The sequence below is a fragment of the Oncorhynchus tshawytscha genome, linkage group LG01, assembly GCF_018296145.1.
Source record: "Oncorhynchus tshawytscha isolate Ot180627B linkage group LG01, Otsh_v2.0, whole genome shotgun sequence".
NCBI classification, from domain to species: domain Eukaryota; kingdom Metazoa; phylum Chordata; class Actinopteri; order Salmoniformes; family Salmonidae; genus Oncorhynchus; species Oncorhynchus tshawytscha.
Window position 1 is genome coordinate 21,319,377 of NC_056429.1, and position 23,146 is coordinate 21,342,522.

At 41.0% G+C, this 23,146-nt stretch overlaps 1 protein-coding gene across 2 annotated transcripts in view; it reads left to right on the plus strand.

The window, feature by feature from the left end:
* Window positions 1-23,146, plus strand: part of LOC112241811 (long-chain-fatty-acid--CoA ligase ACSBG2) — a 58,722-nt gene that overhangs the window by 15,561 nt on the left and 20,015 nt on the right. For both annotated transcript variants that reach the window (XM_024409921.2, XM_024409868.2), the window contains exons 2-3: window positions 8,493-8,625; window positions 14,444-14,556. In XM_024409921.2, the coding sequence (XP_024265689.1) occupies window positions 8,516-8,625; window positions 14,444-14,556 (223 nt within the window). In that variant the 5' untranslated portion in view covers window positions 8,493-8,515. The remainder of the gene's footprint in view (window positions 1-8,492; window positions 8,626-14,443; window positions 14,557-23,146) is intronic.

A 23,146-nucleotide genomic window follows, 5' to 3' on the forward strand; every position in this document is an offset into this window, starting at 1 on the left:
GAATACAGTGGGCACATGGAATGCAGTTTTGTTTGGCATGGTGATGAATGGAAAAGTAAGGGAGATGGCTGTGACTTGAGGTCGACCGAATATGATTTTTCACCGCCAATACCGATTATTGGAGGACCAAAAAAAGCCGATGTCGATTTTTATTATTTTTTTAATATATATTTTTTGGGGTGTGTAATAATGACATTTACAACAATACTGAATGAACACTTATTCTAACTTAATATACATCAATAAAAATCTATTTAGCCTCAAATAAATAATGACACATGTTCAATTTGGTTTAAATAATGCAAAAACAGTGGAGAAGAAAGTATAAGTGCAATATGTGCCATTTAAAAAAGTTTTAAGTTCCTTGCTCAGAACATGAGAACATATGGTGATTCCTTTTAACATGGGACTTCAATATTCCAAGGTAAGAGGGTTTAGGTTTTAAGTTGTAGTTAATATAGTATTTATAGGACTATTTCTCTCTCTACCATTTGTATTTCATATACCTTTGACTATTGGATGTTCTTATAGGCACTTTAGTATTGCCAGTGTAACAGTATAGCTTCTGTCCCTCTTCTCACCCCTACCTGGGCTCGAAGCAGGAACACATCGACAACAGCCAAACTCGAAGCATCGTTACCCATCGCTCCACAAAATCCCCAGCCCTTGCAGAGCAAGGGAAACAACTCCTCCAAGTCTCAGAGCGAGTGACGTTTGAAACGCTATTAGCATGCACCCCGCTAACTAGCCAGCCATTTCACATCGGTTACACCAGCCTAACCTCGGGAGTTGATAGGCTTGAAGTCATAAACAGCTCAATGCTTGAAGAGCTGCTGGTAAAACACACGAAAGTGCTGTTTGAATGAATGCTTACGAGCCTGCTGCTGCCTACCATTGCTCAGTCAGACTGCTCTATCAAATCATAGACTTAGTTATAACATAACACACAGAAATACGAGTCTTTGGTCATTAATATGATCTAATCCGGAAACTATCATTTCGAAAACAAAACGTTTATTCTTTCAGTGAAATACGGAACCGTTTCGTATTTTATCTAATGGGTGGCATCCCTAAGTCTAAATATTGCTGTTACATTGTACAACCTTCAATTTTATGTCATAATTACGTAAAATTCAGGCAAATTTAGTTCGCAATGAGCCAGGCGGCCCAAACTGTTGCACATACCCTGACTCTGCGTGCAATGAACGCAAGAGAAGTGACACAATTTCACCTTGTTAATATTGCCTGCTAACCTGGATTTCTTTTAGCTAAAAATGCAGGTTTAAAAATATATACTTCTGTGTATTGATTTTAAGAAAGGCATTGATGTTTTATGGTTAGGTACAGTCGTGCAACGATTGTGATTTTGTTAAATCATCCCCTGTTTGGCAAAGTTGGCTATCTTTATTAGGAAGAAATGGTCTTCACACAGTTCGCAACGAGCCAGGCAGCCCAAACTGCTGCATATACCCTGACTCTGTTGCAAGAGAAGTGACACAATTTACCTAGTTAAAATAAATTAATGTTAGCAGGCAATATTGACTAAATATGCAGGTTTGAAATCAATACACAAGTATATATTTTTAAGAAAGGCATTGATATTTATGGTTAGGTACACGTTGGAGCAACGACAGTCCTTTTTTTGTGAATGCGCACCGCATCGATTACATGCAACTCAGGACACGCTAGATAAACTAGTAATATCATCAGCCATGTGTTGTTAACTAGTGATTATTTATGATTGTTTTTTATAAGATAAGTTTAATGCTAGCTAGCAACTTACCTTGGCTTCTTACTGCATTCGCGTAACGGGCAGGCTCCTCGTGGAGTCCAATGAGAGGCAGGTGGTTTGAGCGTTGGTCTAGTTAACTGTATGGTTGCAAGATTGAATCCCCGAGCAGACAAGGTAAAAATCTGTCGTTCTGCCCCTGAACAAGGCAGTTAACCCACCGTTCCTAGGCCGTCATTGAAAATAAGAATTTGTTCTTAACTGACTTGCCTAGTTAAATAAAGGTGTATAAAAAAATATATAAAAAAATCTATCAGAAATACTGATTTCCGATTATGAACAATTGAAATCGGCCCTAATTAATCGGCCATTCCGATTAATCGGTCGACCTCTAGTTGTGACAGTAGTAACAAATGTTCGTCAGTGTTTCCCATGGGAGCCTGATTGGATTTAAATAGATGGGTACATTCAGACAGGTTTTAGAATATTCTTTGCCTTTTCTTCTCAAGAACAAGCTATTTTGTTAGATTACTTGTTAGATATTACTGCATGGTCGGAACTAGAAGCACAAGCATTTCACTACAGTCGTATTAACATCTGCTAACCATTTGTATGTGACAAATAAAATTTGACTTGATTTGCACAAACAATGCTGATATATTCCACTGGTAATGACCTGTATTATAGGGAAAACCTTGCTAGCAAACTTTTTCTTTCTCAGTGCTAGCTAGCGATTAGTATTAGAGGCTAATACAACAACAAAAAATGCACATTTACAACTTGCTTAGACCAACCAACTAACTAGTGTTTTGCAGAGCAAGTTACACATGAATAGTATAACATAGAAAACGTGGAAGCAAAGTGGAAAGCTTTTTCGTTCTTGTTTGGTCAATGCATGTATTGCAGAGTAAATCTTGAGCATGAGGAACTGCCTGCTTGAGTGATGTGTGATTGAGAAGAGGTCAAACGAGAACCCCCTCCCAACTCCAGAAGGACCACAACACAACTCCCACACTATAATACATTACAGCTATGCAACGTGAACCCTGGCCACAGCTGTGTCTGAGTGTGTGACCATGGGGAATCTGCAGCTGCTCTGTTACTGGTGGTAGGAAGAAGAGTACAATGGCAGCTATTGTAGGGGTTGTGTCTGGTGCAAGAGGTGAACTCACTCCATGGTATTTGCTTCCTTGGCTGAGCCAGGCACTGCAGGAATGGGTCATGTGCAGAAGTCTATCAAGGTTAAAACCTTTTGTGACTAGGGGGCAGTATTTTCATTTTTGGAAAAATAACGTTCCCGTAGTAAACCGGATATTTTGTCAGGACAAGATGCTAGAATATGCATATAATTGACAGCTTAGGATAGAAAACACTCTAAAGTTTCCAAAACTGTAAAAATATTGTCTGAGTATAACAGAACTGATGTTGCAGGTGAAAGCCTGAGAAAAATCCAATCCGGGAGTGCCTCATGTTTGAAAGCGCTGTCCCTATTGAGCAGTGAATGGGCTATCAACCAGATTACTCTTTCTCCGTATTCCCGAAGGTGTCTACAGCATTGTGACGTAGTTTTACGCATTTATGTTGAAGAATACCCGTAAGCGGCTACATTGCGCAAGTGGTCACCTGATGGCTCCCAGAGTGACTCTCGTGTAAAATACAGAGGTAGCCATTATTCCAATCGGTCCTACTGAAAAACTAATTGTCCCGGTGGATATATTATCGAATAGATATTTGAAAAACACCTTGAGGATTGATTATAAACAACGTTTGCCATGTCTCTGATTATTATGGAGCTAATTTGGAATATTTTTCTGCGTTTTCGTGACTGCAATTTCCGGGCGATTTCTCAGCCAAACATGAAGAACAAACGGAGCTATTTCGCCTACAAAAATAATGTTTTTGGAAAAAAGGAACATTTGCTATCTAACCGGGAGTCTCGTGAGTGAAAACATCTGAAGCTCATGAAAGGTAAACTATTTAATTTGATTGCTTTTCTGATTTCCGTGACTAAGCCGCCTGCTGCTAGCTGGACAAAATGCTATGCTAGGCTTTTAATAAACTTCGACAAACACAAATGCTTGTCTATATGGATTCCTGTTTGCAAAGAGTCAAATAAAGTTCGTTCAGAGCCATCGATGTGTCTGCTTGGGGGGGAATATATACAGCTGTGATTATAATCGAAGAAAATTCCCTTGGTAGATAATGCGGTCGACATTTGATTGTGAGGAATTCTAAATCAGGTGAACAGAAGGACTTGAGTTCCTGTATATTGTTGTGGCCACACCACGTCACGTTAACCATGAAGCATACGCCCCCGCCCCTCTTACCAGAAAGATGTTTGTTTCTGTCGGCGCGATGCGTGGAGAAACCAGCTGGCTGCACAGACTCCGATAGCGTCTCTCCAGTGAGCCATGTTTCCGTGAAGCAAAGAACGTTAGTCTCTGATGTCCCTCTGGAATGCTACCCTTGCTCGGATTTCATCAACCTTGTTGTCAAGAGACTGGACATTGGCAAGGAGAATGCTAGGGAGTGGTGCACGATGTGCCCGTCTCCGGAGTCTGACCAGAAGACCGCTTCGTTTTCCCCTTTTACGAAGTCGTTTTTTGGGGTCGCCGGCTGGGATCCATTCCGTTGTCCTGGGTGAAAGGCAGAACACAGGATCCGCTTCGCGAAAGTCATATTCTTGGTCGTACTGATGGTGAGTTGACGCTGCTCTTATGTTCAGTAGTTCTTCTCGACTGTATGTATTGAAACCTAAGATGACCTGGGGTACCAATGTAAGAAATAACACGTAAAAAAACAAAAAACTGCATAGTTTCCTAGGAATGCGAAGCGAGGTGGCCATCTCTGTCGGCGCCGGAAGTTCCAAAAGCACTCACAAACTTCTACAGATGCACAATCGAGAGCATCCTGTCGGGCTGTATCACCGCCTGGTACGGCAACTGCTCCGCCCACAACCGTAAGGCTCTCCAGAGGGTAGTGAGGTCTGCACAACGCATCACCGGGGGCAAACTACCTGCCCTCCAGGACACCTACACCACCCGATGTCACAGGAAGGCCATAAAGATCATCAAGGACAACAACCACCCGAGCCACTGCCTGTTCACCCCGCTATCATCCAGAAGGCGAGGTCAGTACAGGTGCATCAAAGCTGGGACCGAGAGACTGAAAAACAGCTTCTATCTCAAGGCCATCAGACTGTTAAACAGCCACCACTAACATTGAGTGGCTGCTGCCAACACACTGACTCAACTCCAGCCACTTTAATAATGGGAATTGATGGGAAATGATGTAAAATATATCACTAGCCACTTTAAACAATGCTACCTAATATAATGTTTACATACCCTACATTATTCATATATGTATACGTATATACTGTACTCTATATCATCTACTGCATCCTTATGTATCACTAGCCACTTTAACTATGCCACTTTGTTTACATACTCATCTCATATGTATATACTGCACTCAATACCATCTACTTTATCTTGCCTATGCCGCTCTGTACCATCACTCATTCATATATCTTTATGTACATATTCTTTATCCCCTTACACTTGTGTCTATAAGGTAGTAGTTTTGGAGTTGTTAGCTAGATTACTTGTTGGTTATTACTGCATTGTCGGAACTAGAAGCACAAGCATTTCGCTACACTCGCATTAACATCTGCTAACCATGTGTAAGTGACAAATAAAATTTGATTTGATTTGAGCTTTGCCTATAAAGCATATTTTGAAAATCTGAGATGACCGGGTGATTAACAAAAGGCTAAGCTGTGTCTCAATATATTTCATTTTTGATTTTCATGAATAGGAATATTTTCTAGGAATATTTATGTCCGTTGCGTTATGCTAATTAGTGTCAGTCGATGATTACGCTCCCACATGCGGGATGGGGAGGTACTAGAGGTTTTAACGGCAGTGTCAGAGGGAACTGGGAGGTAGAATCTCGATCTGCTGAGCTACAGCCCATAAACCATGAATCACATTGGTTTTAGTTACATTTGTACCTTTCTCAAAAAATGTACAACCAACCACTCAACACCAGGTTATGTAATTGGCTGGGCTTTAAGGGTTTGCTGCACCCTGTCCCTGGCTCAGGAGAATGTTTCTGCTTTGTGACCTCCCCATGGAGGTTTTCTTTCCTCCTGCTTAATTGTACTCAGCTTGTATGTGTTTTCAATGCACAGAGAGCCAGTCCTAGATAAATAGCCGGTGTTGGCTCTCTAACAAGGGGACAGAGTCGATAATGGAAAGTGGGCCGGGGTTACGTGCTTATTTTACAGCGCTGACGTGTTTCCTGTACCGTGTTGGTGACAGAAATGGGACGTGCGCTCTGCTCAGTTCTCCCCCTCTTGGGCAACTTCCCACAATGGAACAAACGGATCATCAACGGGGCCAAACTGTGCTCTGAGTCTCTCTCACACAGATGGAGCCATTGAATTTCAATAACCAGAGGATATACAAGCCAGCCAAATGAGTCCATCTTCTGCAACCTCTGCTGTCCCGCTGTCGTCATGTGTTCACATTGCTTTATATCTCTGAAAGGGGGTTTCATAACACGATTAGGCCTAAATGTTAATTGAGGCTTCTACTGATTTTAGGAAATGACCACATTGAATAAACATGGTTAATCTGGAGGTGAAAAACCCACACCTGTTTAGGCGAGGTGCTAGCTCGTGGAGTAGAACACTTAAAAGAAAAGGAGAGCCGCACACTCAAGGAGCTCAAATGCAATAATTTCATAACCTAATGTTTCCACAGACAAGCTGTCTTCATCAGGGTATCATTTGTTTTCGCTGAAAGTAATTAAAAGGAAGCCTCATTGTTTAAAAAACTAAATACAGTTCAATCTACAGTAGCTGTTTTTGTAGTGGCACCTGTTGTCTGTCTCTTGGATCAGTACCCATTTGAATTCTGTCGACACTTACTGTTGTAAAATACTGTTAAAAGATGTCCATAAAAGCATTTGGTGATAAACTATTTAGCTTTTCTGAGTGATCTCTAAGCAGTGTAATGACTCTGAGACTCTTTAATGTTTATCCAGAGACCAGAGCATGACCCTGTGACACGCAGCACAGTGGTGGGAGCCTTGTGAGCCGTTTGGCAGTCACATGCTACAGCGGGTTCTATTCTAAGACAGTGGTTTCCAAACGGTGGCGCGTGCAAAATTGCACAAGGGTACAATTTCAAATTGTGTCATCAGTTTTCCTCTTGTCATGTCAGTCATTGCATATGTTAAAGCAGTGATCACCAATCTTTTCTGACCTAAGATCACTTTAGCAGTCAAAAAGCAAGCAGAGAACTACCGCAAATATATTTTAAGTCATGTTTTGACTTAAATCAGGTTAATCCATTTTTTTAAATTTTTCACAGCATATTGGCTATATGCCTGGCCTGCCAATATTGTTCCTCTCAGACCATGTTCTATTTCAAAACTCAAACTTTGATAATAAAATAAACAAGATGGTGTGACACTTGCGAGGCATAGCTGAGCATAAATTAAAATGGTCATGGTACTTTCAAAATAACTGAACTCTTGACAAAATCTAAGTCAAATTATGAAGTCAGTGGACTTCAGGTCAGAAAGTCGGAGCTCTAGAAAGATGCCCAAGTTTCCGAGTTGGATGACCGTTCAAAAGTCGGAAGTCTGACATTTCAGGGTTTCCAGTTGTTTTGAACATTGCACTCTCTCTCCCCCTCTGCTGAGACTAATGCAGCAGAGATGGTCCGTCTCTCACGGTCTCTGCTCTTTCCTTCCTTTCCTCTAGTGAGGCTGACCAGAGAGGGGACACAGTCTTCGACCGAATGGCGAAACTCAAGTCGCACTGCATCTGCCTCTGGGGGGGAAAAATTTATGTTGTTGGTGTGACCAGAGAAAGTGAAAAATTCCTCTATTAAAATAGACATGATGAGCTGCTAATAATAATAAAAATGCAGGACTATCGATACACTTGGCTACTCATTCATTGCAACTGCAGCGCGATTAGAAGTACAGAGAACCGTGTTTTGTAATAGTGTTGACAATACTGAGTTAAACTTAGACATAACTCATAAAAACATCTCTTTGCTGTATTCTTTGAAAGTCTCTCTTGTCAGGGTTTTAAAAGTTAAGAAATCTCACATAGGCTAGTATCAAACTTTGCTGTGGCCGGGTCATGGAAGCTGTAGGTAGGCAGGCATGGTGATTTGAGCTATACGATTGGCCAGCGCAGTAGGCGTACTCGATTTTAGCCAGAGATCCTCCGGTCCAGAATTGTCTTTTCAGACAAATGAAATGGTTCAAAATGTGAACACTTTGCCTACCGGTGCGTCGAGCTTCTGAATCAAGTGCACCTACCGCCAACGGCGCAACACTGGATTTAAAAAAAAAAGGACTGCAAGCCTTTATGCCTTCAGCAAAATTCACTGCACCAAATGACAATGTGTAGAATTGCAGGAAATTAGCTTTAAATCTGCTAAATTTTTCTCTCAACCAACAAGAGGGGTGTGAACAGTTTGTCATGAACTGTGCTTGTGTCCATAGAAATAGACTGGGTGTGGGATGTTCCCCAATGCTGGTTGGGGGCCTGAGTGAAAGTTTAGGAACCCCTGCTCTAAGGAAGGACTAATGCTCATTTTGTCACACTCTCGAAGCCTGACAACTTCACACTTACAGCTGGGGAAACTCGGTCCCTGAGATTTGTGTGTGGGTCATGTGTGAATGAGTCATGCTGTGTCTTACCCTGTCCCCTTTCTCCATTTTCCCCCCCTTGCAGTGACTGTGTGTGAGCCTACTGCCATGTCCACAGCCATGGACCCCCCCAGGGAAGTCAGCTACCCGCAGTCATCCTGTGGCACCGGGGACAGCGTCGCCTCACTGGATGACGTCGCTGTGGATTTCATAGCCAAGTACGTACCTAGACTGAAACCATTATCTGGTTTGATTGCGTGACTCTTGTTTGGACTTGATCGAAAGGCTCTCGTCACATGGGAATGATGCGATCTGGTAGTGACAGGGTGCAGGTCATTGTTTCCTATCTTAACACCCCCACATCAAATGACTTCTTAGACATATTTGACCTACTACATTCAGCACAATCCTTACACTTTGTCATGTCAACATTTTAAACTGGTTTCGAAACAATTTGCTGTCAGTTATTAACAAGATCCATGTTGTGAGTATAAAGTATGCTTATTGGTCATAGTCAGTATGCCAAAAGTTCCCGGATGGTGTACTAAATGCGCCAAAATATGACGTATACATGCAGTGGACACGATTTCTGTGCTTTTAGGTCCCATAATGCAATTCTTCCGAAAATGGGCATGGCTTCATAACTTTTCAGAAAGAAAATGTTTAAATGTAATACATTTTCAAATAACACCTACCTTATGTTGGCTGACAACCGCATAGCATTACAGCAGTATGCACCTAATGTTAGTTGGCTACTAATACATCAAACTTGCCAGGCAGTATATTAACTACCCAACGTTGATTGACTTGAGAACCCCTTGCCAATGAAATTGCAGGGCGCCAAATACAAATCAACAGATCTAATAAATCAAATTTCTCAAACGTACAAGTATTAGGCACCATTTTAAAGATAAAATTCTTGTTAACCTCTCACAGCTATCCCCCCTACTTTTTTCAATTTCCGCCTGAAGACATACCCAAATCTAACTGCCTGTAGCTCAGGCCCAGAACCAAGGATATGCATATTCTTGGTTTCATTTGAAAGAAAACACTGAAGTTTGTGTAAAATGTGAATTGAATGTAGGAGAATATAACGCAATAGATCTGGTTTAGATAAAACAATGAAAGAGAAACATTTTTTTTTATTGTTGTATCATCAACTTTAAAATGAAGAAGACAAAACAAACATTCAGATAGGATGATGGGGACGATTTCAGTGAAAAACATGAGGGCAACAGTACTTGTGCAAAGTTTCAGAATGATAACTTCCAAAATGAGTCACCCAGGTGTCCCACACAAGTAGCCCAAATGTACCCAAGTGGCCAAATTGGTGACGCTGTACATTTTGAATGGAATAACTATATACAAAATGCCAAAATAGTATTCTAACACACCACCCCCCCCAAAAAAGAAAATTGAGAAAAAACATGAAAAAAATATATATACATTTACAAAATAACACTTTCAATATTTGGAAGACCCTCAGTCCTCTACACAATATTGTGCTGCTGATGCCAGGTGCCATAGCAGTCTCTTTCTGCTGTAAAGCAGAGGGTCACCAAGCATGTGGTGCAGGTGATGGGGGACTTAATTTTGCAAAGAACACAGCGACGCCTCCATGCTGTGCCCTTTTGGCCCTGAGGCACATCCATGCCTGCAGAAATACATTTGGGCAGATGAACACCACTTGTGGCAGGAGCTGGATGAACCAGCTTCAGTGGGGGATGGACACCTTGGCATTGGGGGCTCCCATTCGGAGTCAGTGTCACTGTAAAATAAAATGTTCAGTTAGAATAGTTTCACATATGAGCCCTGTATCAACAGGTATAATAAACAAATATATATAGAGTACAGGGAACATAATGTTGAATATAATATTATAGACCTGCTAGATCTACTGTCTATTTTATATTATGACATTTCAGCTAGATCTACTGTCTCTATTATATTATGACAGACCAGCTGTATCTACTGTCTCCATTTCACTTTGGCCATTGTTGTGGGCCTGCCCTCCCCTGAAAAGCCTCAATAGGCTATTTCATGTGGGGGTGAGGTGGGGTGGAGCGGCAGACACACGCATCTCGGCCATGCTCCCTCTAATCCTCTATATATATATATATATATATATATATATATATATCACACACACACACATGGGCTATGGGTCATAAACATACATACAAATATACCCCCACCCACAATGTATAGCCAACGTGTACAACGTACACATTTCATTACATTCTTATATATTGCTACTAAAAATAAAAAAAATCACAAATAATATTTTATATTATTAATTTCAAACAACGGCATTAGCATGAGAAGAACTTACCAGTCCAAAACTATGTCCTCTCCATTCAAAAAATATTCCTCCATTTGGGAATCAAAGCTCCAACAATCTGTCTCACTTTCCTGATCAATTTCTTCTAAAATTGTGTGTACATCTGTATATCTCTAGACTTAGATTTAGCTTTCCCTGACTTCGTCCATATACTGATTGATACGCTGAAGATGCGCTTTACCAAAAAAAGTGCCGTGCGTAACATGCGCTCCTTCCAGTATGAATCTTCAATGGCAAATGACCCTCTTTACGCCGGAGTACTACATGGGCTGGTCTTCCAACACAACCATTACATATTGCCGTTTACCTCAGCTCATTGGCTATCTACCCAGCTAGATTTCAAGACTATCAGTGGTCATTGGGTTAAAATACAGTCAATCAATGAAACAGCTGTCATATCATTGGTGCACAATGATGTCATTACTTGTTTTCTTCAAATCGGTTTCTTTCAGTCAATACGTCCCGCGAAATGACCCATGAAGTTTGGTTGTGTTACAAACAAACCAGTTGATTGCAATGAAACCAAACATGACTGGAAAAGTCACGTTTAGTGTGTGTATTTACGTTGAATGTGTCGTCAAATTGAATGAGACGGAATTCACGACACAAGCGGTTCACAAAATGTTTTGTGTTAGGCTATAAAAATGAATTTTATCAAACAAAAGACCGACCATTCATTGTGTAACAATGAGCATTGGGATTGCAAACAGAGGAAGATCGTCAAAAGGTAAACTATTTATTTTATTGCAGTTTGTGATTTTGTTACGCCTGTACTGGTTGAAATAGTTTTTTTTTAATGGGGCTCTATCCTCAGATAATCGCATCGTATTATTTCGCAGTAAATCCTTTTTTAAATCTGACAACGCAGTTGGATTAGCATGATTTGAGGCTTTCGAAATATGGGAGAGACGTGTATTTTCATGAATGTTTATGACTATTTAAGTAGCGATCACCGTATGTTGTCGAATTTAATCCCGCTAACAGGTTCGGTGCGCAGAGAGGTTAATCCAGCCACAGTGTCTGATTTAAAAAATGCTTTACAGCGAAAGCTCCACAAACGATTGTTAGGTCACCACCAAGTCACTGAAAAACCCAGCCATTTTTCCAGCTAAAGAGATGAGTCACAAAAAGCAGAAATAAAGAGAAAATGAATCAATAACCTTTGATCTTCATCAGATGACACTCATAGGACTTCATGTTACACAATACATGTATGTTTTGTTCGGTAAAGTTAATATTTATATCCAAAAATCTTATTTTACATTGGCGTGTTATGTTCAGTAGTTCCAAAACATGCAGTGATTTTGCAGAGAGCCACATCAATTCACAGAAATACTCATTATAAATGTTAAATTCAAGTGTTATGCATGGAACTTTAGATAAACTTCTCCTTAACCTCTTGCTCCTACTTGAGACGCAGACGTCCCAACTAGAGCTCTGGAAATGCAAATGCGCTACGCTAAACGCTAATAGTATTAGTTAAAACGCAAACGTTCATTAAAATACACATGCTTGGTATTGAATTAAAGCTACACTCGTTGTGAATCCAGGCACCAAGTCAGATTTTTAAAATGCTTTTCGGCGAAAGCATGAGAAGCTATTATCTGATAGCATGTAACACCCCAAAAGACCCGTAGGGGATGTAAACAAAAGAATTAGCATAGTCGGCGCTACACAAACCGCACAATAAAATATAAAACATTCATTACCTTTGACCATCTTCTTTGTTGGCACTCCTTGATGTCCCATAATCAATACTGGGTCTTTTTTTCGATTAAATCGGTCCATATATAGCCTAGATATCGATCTATGAAGACTGTGTGATAAACGGAAAAAAATAGCGTTTCATAACGTAACGTCATTTTTTTAAAGTTAAAAAGTTGACGATAAACTTTCACAAAACACTTCGAAATACTTTTCTAATGCAACTTTAGGTATTAGTACACGTTAATAAGCGATAAAAATCATCAGGAGGCGATGTAAATTCGATAGGTGGTCGTCTGGAAAAAATGTCCGGGAAAAACTCAGCCAATACATCAAGTTGGAGGTCGGAGGGAATCGGTTCCCTTTGGTCGGTTCTACCAAGAATCAAATCCGAATCAAATGAGAAGACTCTATACATCCTGTGGAAGCTGTAGGTACTGCAACCTCGGCCTCATTTAATACGGTTCACCTTTAACAATGGGTTGAAGTGGCGCATGGATATTTTTTTCCACTTTCAGTGATCAGATTTTCCTGCGCTTTTCGATGAAACAGACGTTCTGTTATAGTCACAGCCGTGATTTAACCAGTTTTAGAAACGTTAGAGTTTTCTATACACACATACTAATCATATGCATATACTATATTCCTGGCATGAGTAGCAGGACGCCAAAATGTTGCGCGATTTTTAACAGAATGTTCGAAAAAGTAGGGGGTAGGCTTAAGAGGTTTTAACCTCTCTAGGGTATGTGGGACGCGTCCCACCTGACCAACATCCAGTGAGATTACAGAGCGCCAAATACAGAAATACTCATTATAAAAATTCAGAAAAGATACAACTATTTTACATGTGTTTAAAGATAAACTTCTTGTGAATCCAACCACTGTGTCAGATTTCAAAAATGCTTTACGGTGAAAGCATACCTTATAATTATTTGAGAACATAGCCCAGCAGACAAATCATTACAAACAGTAACCAGCCAAGTAGAAGAGTTACACAAGTCAGAAATGGAGATCAAATTAATCACTTACCTTTGATCTTCATATGATTGCACTCAAGACATTAATTTATTCAATAAATGTTCCTTTTTGTTCGATAAAGTCTCTCTTTATATCCGAAAACCTCCGTTTTGTTCTCGTTTTCTTCAGTAATCCACAGGCTCAAACGCAGTCAAAACAGGCAGACAAAGAAAATCCAAATTGTATCCGTAAAGTTCATAGAAACATGTTAAACAATGTTTATATGCAACCCTCAGGTTGTTTTTAGCCTAAATAATCGATAATATTTCAACCGGACAATAACGTCGCCGATATTAAAGGTAAACAAGAAAGGCACTCTCTCGGTCGCGCGCATGAAAAAGCTCTGTGACACGGCAGGGTCACTCATTCAGACTGCTCTTACTCACTCATTTTCTTAAGACTGACATCTAGTGGAAGGCATAGGAACTGCAATTTGAGTCCTAAATCAATGGATACTGTAATGGCATTGAATAGAAAACTACAACAACAAAAAAATCCAACTTCCTGAGTGGATTTTTCTCAGGTTTTCACCTGCCAAATAATTTCTGTTATACTCGCAGACATTATTTTAACAGTTTTGGAAACTTTTGTTTTCTATCCAAATCTACTCATTATATGCATATCTTGTCTTCTGGGCCTGAGTAGAAGGCAGTTTAATTTGGGCACGCTTTTCATCCAAAATTCCAAATGCTACCCCCTACACTAGAGAAGTTAAACAAACTAGAGGTTGCATAGCAACAGCATCAACTTCCGGTAGACAGGCGAAGCTCTAGTACGCTCAACTGAAAGGATACCATTCGTTTCCAGTATACTAAAATGAACTAATAATATGTAGTATACAGTATGTTAGTGTGGGTATTCGAGCACAGCTAGATTCTTTTTCTGACACTGAAAAGCTTCCTCCATCTTTAGACATGACAGTAGGACAGGACCGGGAATCCACTTAACATTATTTGTAACTTCTTTCCCCTCAGTGAGTCATCAGAGGAGTCAGCCGGTGAGCGGGAAGAGGAGATTGGGGCCAACACTGAGCTCACCAACAAACTCACAGACATCCTTACTGAACAGCCCACACACACAGAGACTGGTGAGCGCATATATATTAATTACACACATTTACATGGCAAACATCACAAGGAGAACATTTTAGAAAGGGCACAAATAAATGTAGGAAACTGGTTTACAACTGTTAGCGCCTACACAAACTGGTTCACACACACTCTTGTACATTGATTTTGAGGTTGACCAAATGAATTGTCCCCTTTTTGAATTTTGAGGAAATGGGCCAAAGGGAAGTGGGGTCCCAAACTTCCCTTTCCTGTTTCTGGCCAAGAACATTCAGTCATCAACATTCCTAATGCCCTAAGTATGAAGCCTAACACCAGGCCACATGATCCTACGCTTCTCTGTTGCTATTTCAGTTTTATACTTCTTTGAAAGGCTTCAAAATATTGGCAGGGATTATCTATAGTTTGTCTTGTCATGGTGACCTTTCAATTGTTTTTATTAAAACCTCTTATGGCTGGGGGGCAGTATTGAGTAGCTTGGATAAGGTGCCTGGAGTAAACTGCCTGCTACTCAGGCCCAGATGTGAAGATATGCATATTATTAGTAGATTTGGATAGAAAACACTGAGGTTTCTAAAACTGTTTAAATGATGTCTGTGAGTATAACAACAGAACTCATATGGCAGGCAAAAACCTGAGAAAAAATCCAACCAGGAAGTGGGAAATCTGAGGTTTGTAGTTTTTCAACTCATTGCCTATCGAATATACCGTGTCTATGGGGTCATAATGCACTTCCTAAGGCTTCCACTAGATGTCAACAGTAATTTAGAACCTTGTTTAAGGCGTCTACTATGAAGGAGGAGGGAATGAGAGCTCTTTCAATCAGGTGTCCGCCATGAGCTGATCATTTGCGCTCCCGTGAGAGGTAGCTGCGTTCCTTTTTAATTTCTAAAGACAAAGGAATTCTCTGGTTGGAACATTATTGAAGATTTATGTTAACATCCTAAAGATTGATTCTATACATTGGTTTGACATGTTTCTACGGACTGTAACGGAACCTTTTGACTTTTCGTCTGGACCTAGTGATCGCGCTTCAATGATTTGGATTTGTGAACTAAATGTGAGAACAAGGAGGTATTTGGACATAAATGATAGACTGTATCGAACAAAACAATCATTTATTGTGGAACTGGGATTCCTGGGAATGCATTCTGATGATCATCAAATTTCTTTATATAGCCCTTCGTACATCAGCTGATATCTATATGCTGTACAGAAACACAGCCTAAAACCCCAAACAGCAAGCAATGCAGATGTAGAAACACGGTGGCTAGGAAAAACTCACTAGAAAGGCCAAAACCTTGGAAGAAACCTAGAGGAGCCAGGTTATGAGGGGTGGCCAGTCCTCTTCTGGCTGTGCCGGTTGGAGATTATAACAGAACATGGCCAAGATGTTCAAATGTTCATAAATGACCAGCATGGTATACCATGCATAATATACCAGCAAGTCAGCACCTCAGGAGTAAATGTCAGTTCGCTTTTCATAGCCGATCATTAAGAGTATCTCTACCACTTCTGCTGTCTCTAGAGAGTTGAACACCGCAGGTCTGGGACAGGTAGCACGTCCGGTGAACAGGTCAGGATTCCATAGCCGCAGGCAGAACAGTTGAAACTGGAGCAGCAGCATGGCCAGGTGGACTGGGGACAGCAAGGAGTCATCATGCCAGGTAGTCCTGAGGCATGGTCCGAGGGCTCAGGTCCTCCTCCGAGAGAGGGAGAATTAGAGAGAGCATACTTAAATTCACACAGGACACCGGATAAGACAGTAGAAGTACTCCAGATATAACAAACTGACCCTAGCCCCCCGACACAAACTACTGCAGTATAAATACTGGAGGCTGAGACAGGAGGGGTCAGGAGACACTGTGGCCCCATCCGATGATACCCCCGGACAAGGCCAAACAGGAAGGATATAACTCCACCCACTTTGCCAAAGCACAGCCCCCACACCACTAGAGGGATATCTTCAACCACCAACTTACCATCCTGAGACAAGGCCGAGTATAGCCCACAAAGATCTCCATCACGGCACAACCCAAGGGGGGGCGCCAACCCAGACAGGAAGATCACATAAGTGACTCAACCCACCCAAGTGACGCACCCCTCCTAGGGACAGCATGAAAGAGCACCAGTAAGCCAGTGACTCAGCCCCTGTAATAGGGTTTGAGGCAGAGAATCCCAGTGGAACGAGGGGAACCGGCCAGGCAGAGACGGCAAGGGCGGTTCATTACTCCAGAGCCTTTCCTTTCACCTTCACACTCCTGCGCCAGACTACACTCAATCATATGACCCACTGAAGAGATGAGTCTTCAGTAAAGACTTAAAGGTTGAGACCGAGTCTGCGTCTCTCACATGGGTAGGCAGACCATTCCATAAAAATGGAGCTGTATAGGAGAAAGCCCTGCCTCCAGCTGTTTGCTTAGAAATTCTAGGGACAATTAGGAGGCCTGTGTCTTGTGACGGTAGCGTACGTGTAGGTATGTACAGCAGGACCAAATCAGAGAGATAAGTAGGAGCAAGCCCATGTAATGCTTTGTAGGTTAGCAGTAAAACCTTGAAATCAGCCCTTGCCTTAACAGGAAGCCAGTGTAGGGAGGCTAGCACTGGAGTAATATGATCGCATTTTTTGGTTCTAGTCAGGATTCTAGCAGCCGTATTTAGCATTAACTGAAGTTTATTTAGTGCTTTATCCAGGTAGCTGGAAAGTAGAGCATTGCAGTAGTCTAACCTAAAGTAACAAAAGCATGGATTAATTTTTCTGCCTTTTTGGACAAAGTTTCTGATTTTTGCAATGTTACGTAGATGGAAAAAAGCTGTCCTTGAAACAGTATTGATATGTTCGTCAAAAGAGAAATCAGGGTCCAGAGTAATGCCGAGGTCCTTCAGTTTTATTTGAGATGACTGTACAACCATCAAGATTAATTGTCAGATTCAACAGAAGATCTTTGTTTCTTGGGACCTAGAACAAGCATCTCTGTTTTGTTCAAGTTTAAAAGTAGAAAGTTTGCAGCCATCCACTTCCTTATGTCTGAAACACAGGCTTCTAGCGAGGGAAATTTTTGGGCATCACCATGTTTCATTGAAATGTACAGCCGTGTGTCATCTGCGTAGCAGTGAAAGTTAACATTATGTTTTCGAATGACATCCCCAAGAGGTAAAATATATAGTGAAAACAATAGTGGTCCTAAAACGGAACCTTGAGGAACACCGAAATTTACAGTTGATTTGTCAGAGGACAAGCCATTCAGAGACAAACTGATATCTTTCCGACAGATAAGATCTAAACCAGGCCAGAACTTGTCCGTGTAGACCAATTTGGGTTTCCAATTTCTCCAAAAGAATGTGGTGATCGACGGTATCAAAAGCAGCACTAAGGCCTAGGAGCACGAGGACAGATGCCATTAAAAGGTAATTTACCACCTTCACAAGTGCAGTGTCAGTGCTATGATGGGGTCTAAAACCAGACTGAAGCATTTCGTATACATTGTTTGTCTTCAGGAAGGCAGTGAGTTGCTGCGCAACAGCTTTTTCTAAAAGTTTTGAGAGGAATGGAAGATTCGATATAGGCCGATTTTTAGTTTTTTATATTTTCTGGGTCACGGTTTGGCTTTTTCAAGAGGCTTTATTACTGCCACTTTCAGTGAGTTTGGTACACATCCGGTGGATAGAGAGCCTTTTATTATGTTCAACATAGGAGGGCCAAGCACAGGAAGCAGCTCTTTCAGTAGTTTAGTTGTAATAGGGTCCAGTATGCAGCTTGAAGGTTTAGAGGCCATGATTATTTTCATCATTAGTAGTACTTAAACACTTGAGTGTCTCTCTTGATCCTAGGTCCTGGCAGAGTTGTGCAGACTCAGGACAACTGAGCTTTGGAGGAATACGCAGATTTAAAGAGGAGTCTAATTTGCTTTCTAATAATCATGATCTTTTCCTCAAAGAAGTTCATGAATTTATTACTGCTGAAGTGAAAGCCATCCTCACTTGGGGAATGCTGCTTTTTAGTTAGCTTTGCGACTCTATCAAAAATAAATTTTGATTGTTCTTATTTTCCTCAATTAAGTTGGTAGAAAATGATGATCGAGCAGCAGTGAGGGCTCTTCGATACTGCACGGTACGGTCTTTCCAAGCTAGTCGGAAGACTTCTAGTTTGGCGTGGCGCCATTTCCGTTCCAATTTTCTGGAAGCTTGGGTATTTTCTGTTTACCAGGGAGCTAGTTTCTTATGAGAAATGTTTTTAGTTTTTAGGGGTGCAACTGCATCTAGGGTATTGCGCAAGGTTAAATTGAGTTCCTCAGTTAGGTGGTTAATGGATTTTTGTCCTCTGACGTCCTTGGGTAGGCAGAGGGAGTCTGGAAGGGCATCAAGGAATCTTTGTGTTGTCTGTGAATTTACAGCACGACTAGTGAATATTTATAATGCTATTTCTGACTTCTGTTGATTCCACAACATGGCAGGTATCTGTATGGCTTGTTTTTGTGTTTGAGCGCTGTACTCAGATTATTGCATGGTGTGCTTTTTTCCGTAAAGCTTTTTTAAAATCTGACACACCGGTTGCATTAACTTCTTATGGGAACCCCTCGACAACATTCCGCTGAAAAGCAGAGAGCGAAATTCAAAAATATATTTTTTGAAATATGTAACTTTCATACATTCACAAGTGCAATACACCAAATTAAAGCTTAACGTCTTGTTAATCTGCCCATCGTGTCCGATTTTTAAAAAAAGACTACAGTGAAAGCACACCATATGATTGTTAGGTCAGCGCCTAGTCACAAAAACACACACAGCCATATTCCAGCCAAAGAGAGGAGTCACAAAAAGCAGAAATAGAGAAAATTAATCACTAACCTTTGATCTTCATCAGATGGCACTCCATAGGACTTCATGTTACACAATACATGTGTGTTTTGTTCGATAAAGTTCATATTTATATCCAAAAATCTGTTTACATTGGCGCTTTATGGTCAGTAATGTTGTGCCTCGAAAACATCAAGCACATTTTTCAGAGAGCCACATCAATTTACAGAAATACTTATAATAAACATTGAAAGACAACTATTTAGCACAGAATTAGATATACTTCTCCTTAATGCAACCACTGTCAGATTTCAAAAAAGCTTTATGGAAAAAGCAAACCATGCAATAATCTGAGTATAGAGCTCAGACACACAAACAAGCCATGCAGATATCCGCCATGTTGTGGAGTCAGAAATAGCTTTATAAATATTCACTTACCTTTGACGATCTTCATCAGAATGCACTCCCAGGAATCCCAGTTCCAGAATACATTTTTGTTTTGTTCGATAAAGTCCATTTATGTCCAAATACCTCCTTTTGTTAGCCAGTTTGGTAAACCAATCCAAACTCACGAGGCGCGGGCAAGTTCAAAGTTCAAAAAATTATATTACAGTTTGTAGAAACATGTCAAACGATGTATAGAATCAATCTTTAGGATGTTTTTAACAAATCTTCAATAATGTTCCAACCAGAGAATTCCTTTGTCTTTAGAATTGCAATGGAACGCAGGTCGCTCTAACGTGTGCGCGCGTGATCAGCTCATGGCACTCTGGCAGGCCTCTGGTTGATTCAGCTCTCATTCGCCCCCAATTCACAGTAGAAGCCTCGAACAACGTTCTAAAGACTGTTGACATCTAGTGGAAGCCATAGGAAGTGCAATATGAGAACCATAGACATTGTATATTCGATAGGTAATGAGTTGAAAAACTACAAACCTCAGATTTCCCACTTCCTGGTTGGATTTTTCTCAGGTTTTTGCCTGCCATATGAGTTCTGTTATACTCAGACATCATTCAAACAGTTTTAGAAACGTCAGTGTTTTCTATCCAAATCTACTAATAATATGCATATCTTCGCTTCTGGGCCTGAGTTAGCAGGCAGTTTACTCCGGACACCTTATTCATCCAAGCTACTCAATACTGCCCCCAGCCATAAGGGTTTTAATAAAAAACAATTGAAAGGTCATCATGACAAGACTGGAACTATAGGTAATCCCTGTCAATATTTTGAAGCCTTTCAAAGACGTATAAAACTGAAATAGCAACAGAGAAGCGTAGGATCATGTGGCCTGGTGTTAGGCTGACCATAGAGCACTGTGGTGTCTACGGTCAACAGCACAAAGCTGTGGGTGGAACCTTCTTGGAGTTCAGTGGGGACTGTTTATGACCAAATACTTCTTTAGTCAATAGCCACGCATGGCCATGGTACCAGCCTCAGCCAAATCCTCATGGTACTGCACTTCAGGTGGATGGAAGAGGAAGCCCCACTGATTTAAGAGCAACAGTGTTTACTGACCAACTGACAAATCTCAACACTTTGAAATGTGAATTTATTTATTCATTTGAAATTTATGAATACCTTCAGGATGGGGTTTTCTAAATGCCAGAGTACACCTAATAAATATAGTTTCCATATCTTAGCTTCTGGGCCTGAGTAGCAGGCAGTTTACTCCGGGAATGTAAAAATGCTGCCCCCTATCCCAAACAGGTTAAGGCTAAGTGAATCTATAATTCCATGTATAACACTTGTATCTTTTATCAATGTTTATTATGAGTATTTCTGTAAATTGATGTGGCTCTCTGCAAAATCATGTTTTGGAACTACTGAACATAACACGCCAATGTAAAATGAGATTTTTGGTAATAACTATGAATTTTATAGAACAAAACATACATGTTTTGTGTAACATGAAGTCCTATGGGTGTCAACTGATGAAGATCATCAACGTTTAGTGATTAATTTTTCTCTTTCTGCTTTTTGTGACTCCTCTAATTGACTGGAAAATGGCTTTGTTTTTTTCTGTGACTTAACATAATCATTTGGCGTGCTTTCATCGTAAAGCCTTTTTGAAATCGGACACTGGTGGGATTAACAAGTTTATCTTTAAAATGGTGTAAAATACTTGTATGTTTGAGGAATTTTAATAATGAGATTTCTGTTTGTATTTGGCACCCTGCACTTTCACTGGCTGTTGTCATATCAATCCCGGTAGTGGGATTTCAGCCGTAAGACTTGAGACCAAAACGCTAATAGTACTAGGTGAGTTATAGCTTAGTCTCTCTATAGTTTGTCTCTGGCTAGCATAGCAGGCTTAAAATAATTACTTTATGCAATGCAGTGTTTCATATATGTGGACACCCCTTCAAATGAGTTGGTTTCAGCTATTTCAGCCACACCCGTTGCTGACAGGTGTGTAAAATCGAGCACACAGCCATGCAATCGCCATAGACAAACGTTGGCAGTAGAATGGCCCCTACTGAAGCGCTCCGACTTTCAACGTGGCACAGTCATAGGATGCCACCTTTCCGATTGCCGAATGCTGAAGCGCGTAGAGAGGAAAAATCATCTGTCCTCTGCAACACTCACTACTGATTTCCAAACTGCCTCTGGAATTAACGTCAGCACAATAACTCTTCGTCAGGAGCTTCATGAAATGGGTCTCCATGGCCGAGCAGCCGCACACAAGCCTAAGATCACCATGCGCAATGCCAAGTGTCGGCTGGAGTGTGTAAAGTTCGCTGCTATTGGACTCTGGAGCAGTGGAAACGCGTTCTCTGGAGTTATAAATCCTGCTTCACCATCTGGCAGTCCAACAGACGAATCTGGGTTTGGCGGATGCCAGGAGAACGTTACCTGCCCAAATACATAGTGCCAACTGTAAAGTTTGGTAAGGAGCAATAATGGTCTGGGGATGGTTTTCATGGTTTGGGCTAGGCCACTTGTTTCTAGTGAAGGGAAATTTTAACGCTATAGCATACAATGATATTCTAGACAATTCTGTGCTTCCAACTTCTTGGCAACAGTTTGGGGAAGGCCTTTTCCTGTTTCAGCATGACAAAGTGAGGTCCGTACATAAATGGTTTGTCAAGATCGGAGTGGAAGAACTTGACTGGCCTGCACAGAGCCCTGACCTCAACCCCATCGAACACCTTTGGGATGAATTGGACCGCCGACTGCGTGCAAGGCCTAATCACCCAACATCAGTGCCCAACCTCATGAATGGAAGCAAATGCTTGCCGCTATGTTCCAACATCTAGTGGAAAGCCTTCCCAGAAGATTGGAGGCTTTAGCAGCAAATGGGGGACCAATGCCATATTAATGTCCAATGATTTTGGAATGAGATGTGTTTTGGCCATGTAATGTATACTGACAAAAATATAAATGCAACCATTTTAAAGATTTTAGAGTTCATGTAAGGAAATCAGTCAATTGAAATAAATTAATTAGGCCCTAATCAATGGATTTCCCATGACTGGGAATACAGATATGCATGTGTTGGTCACAGATACCGTAAAAAAATGTAGGGGTGTGGCTCAGAACCAGTTAGTATCTGGTGTGACCACCATTTGCATCTTGGGGTGGCAGGGTAGCCTAGTGGTTAGAGCGTTGGACTAGTAACCGAAAGGTTGCAAGTTCAAATCCCAGAGCTGACAAGGTTCAAATCTGTCGTTCTGCCCCTGAACAGGCACCCACTGTTCCATAATTCCTAGGCCGTCATTGAAAATAAGAATTTGTTCTTAACTGACTTGTCTAGTTAAATAAAGGTAAAGGCTCTTCGCATAGAGTTGATCAGTCTGTTGATTGTGACCTGTG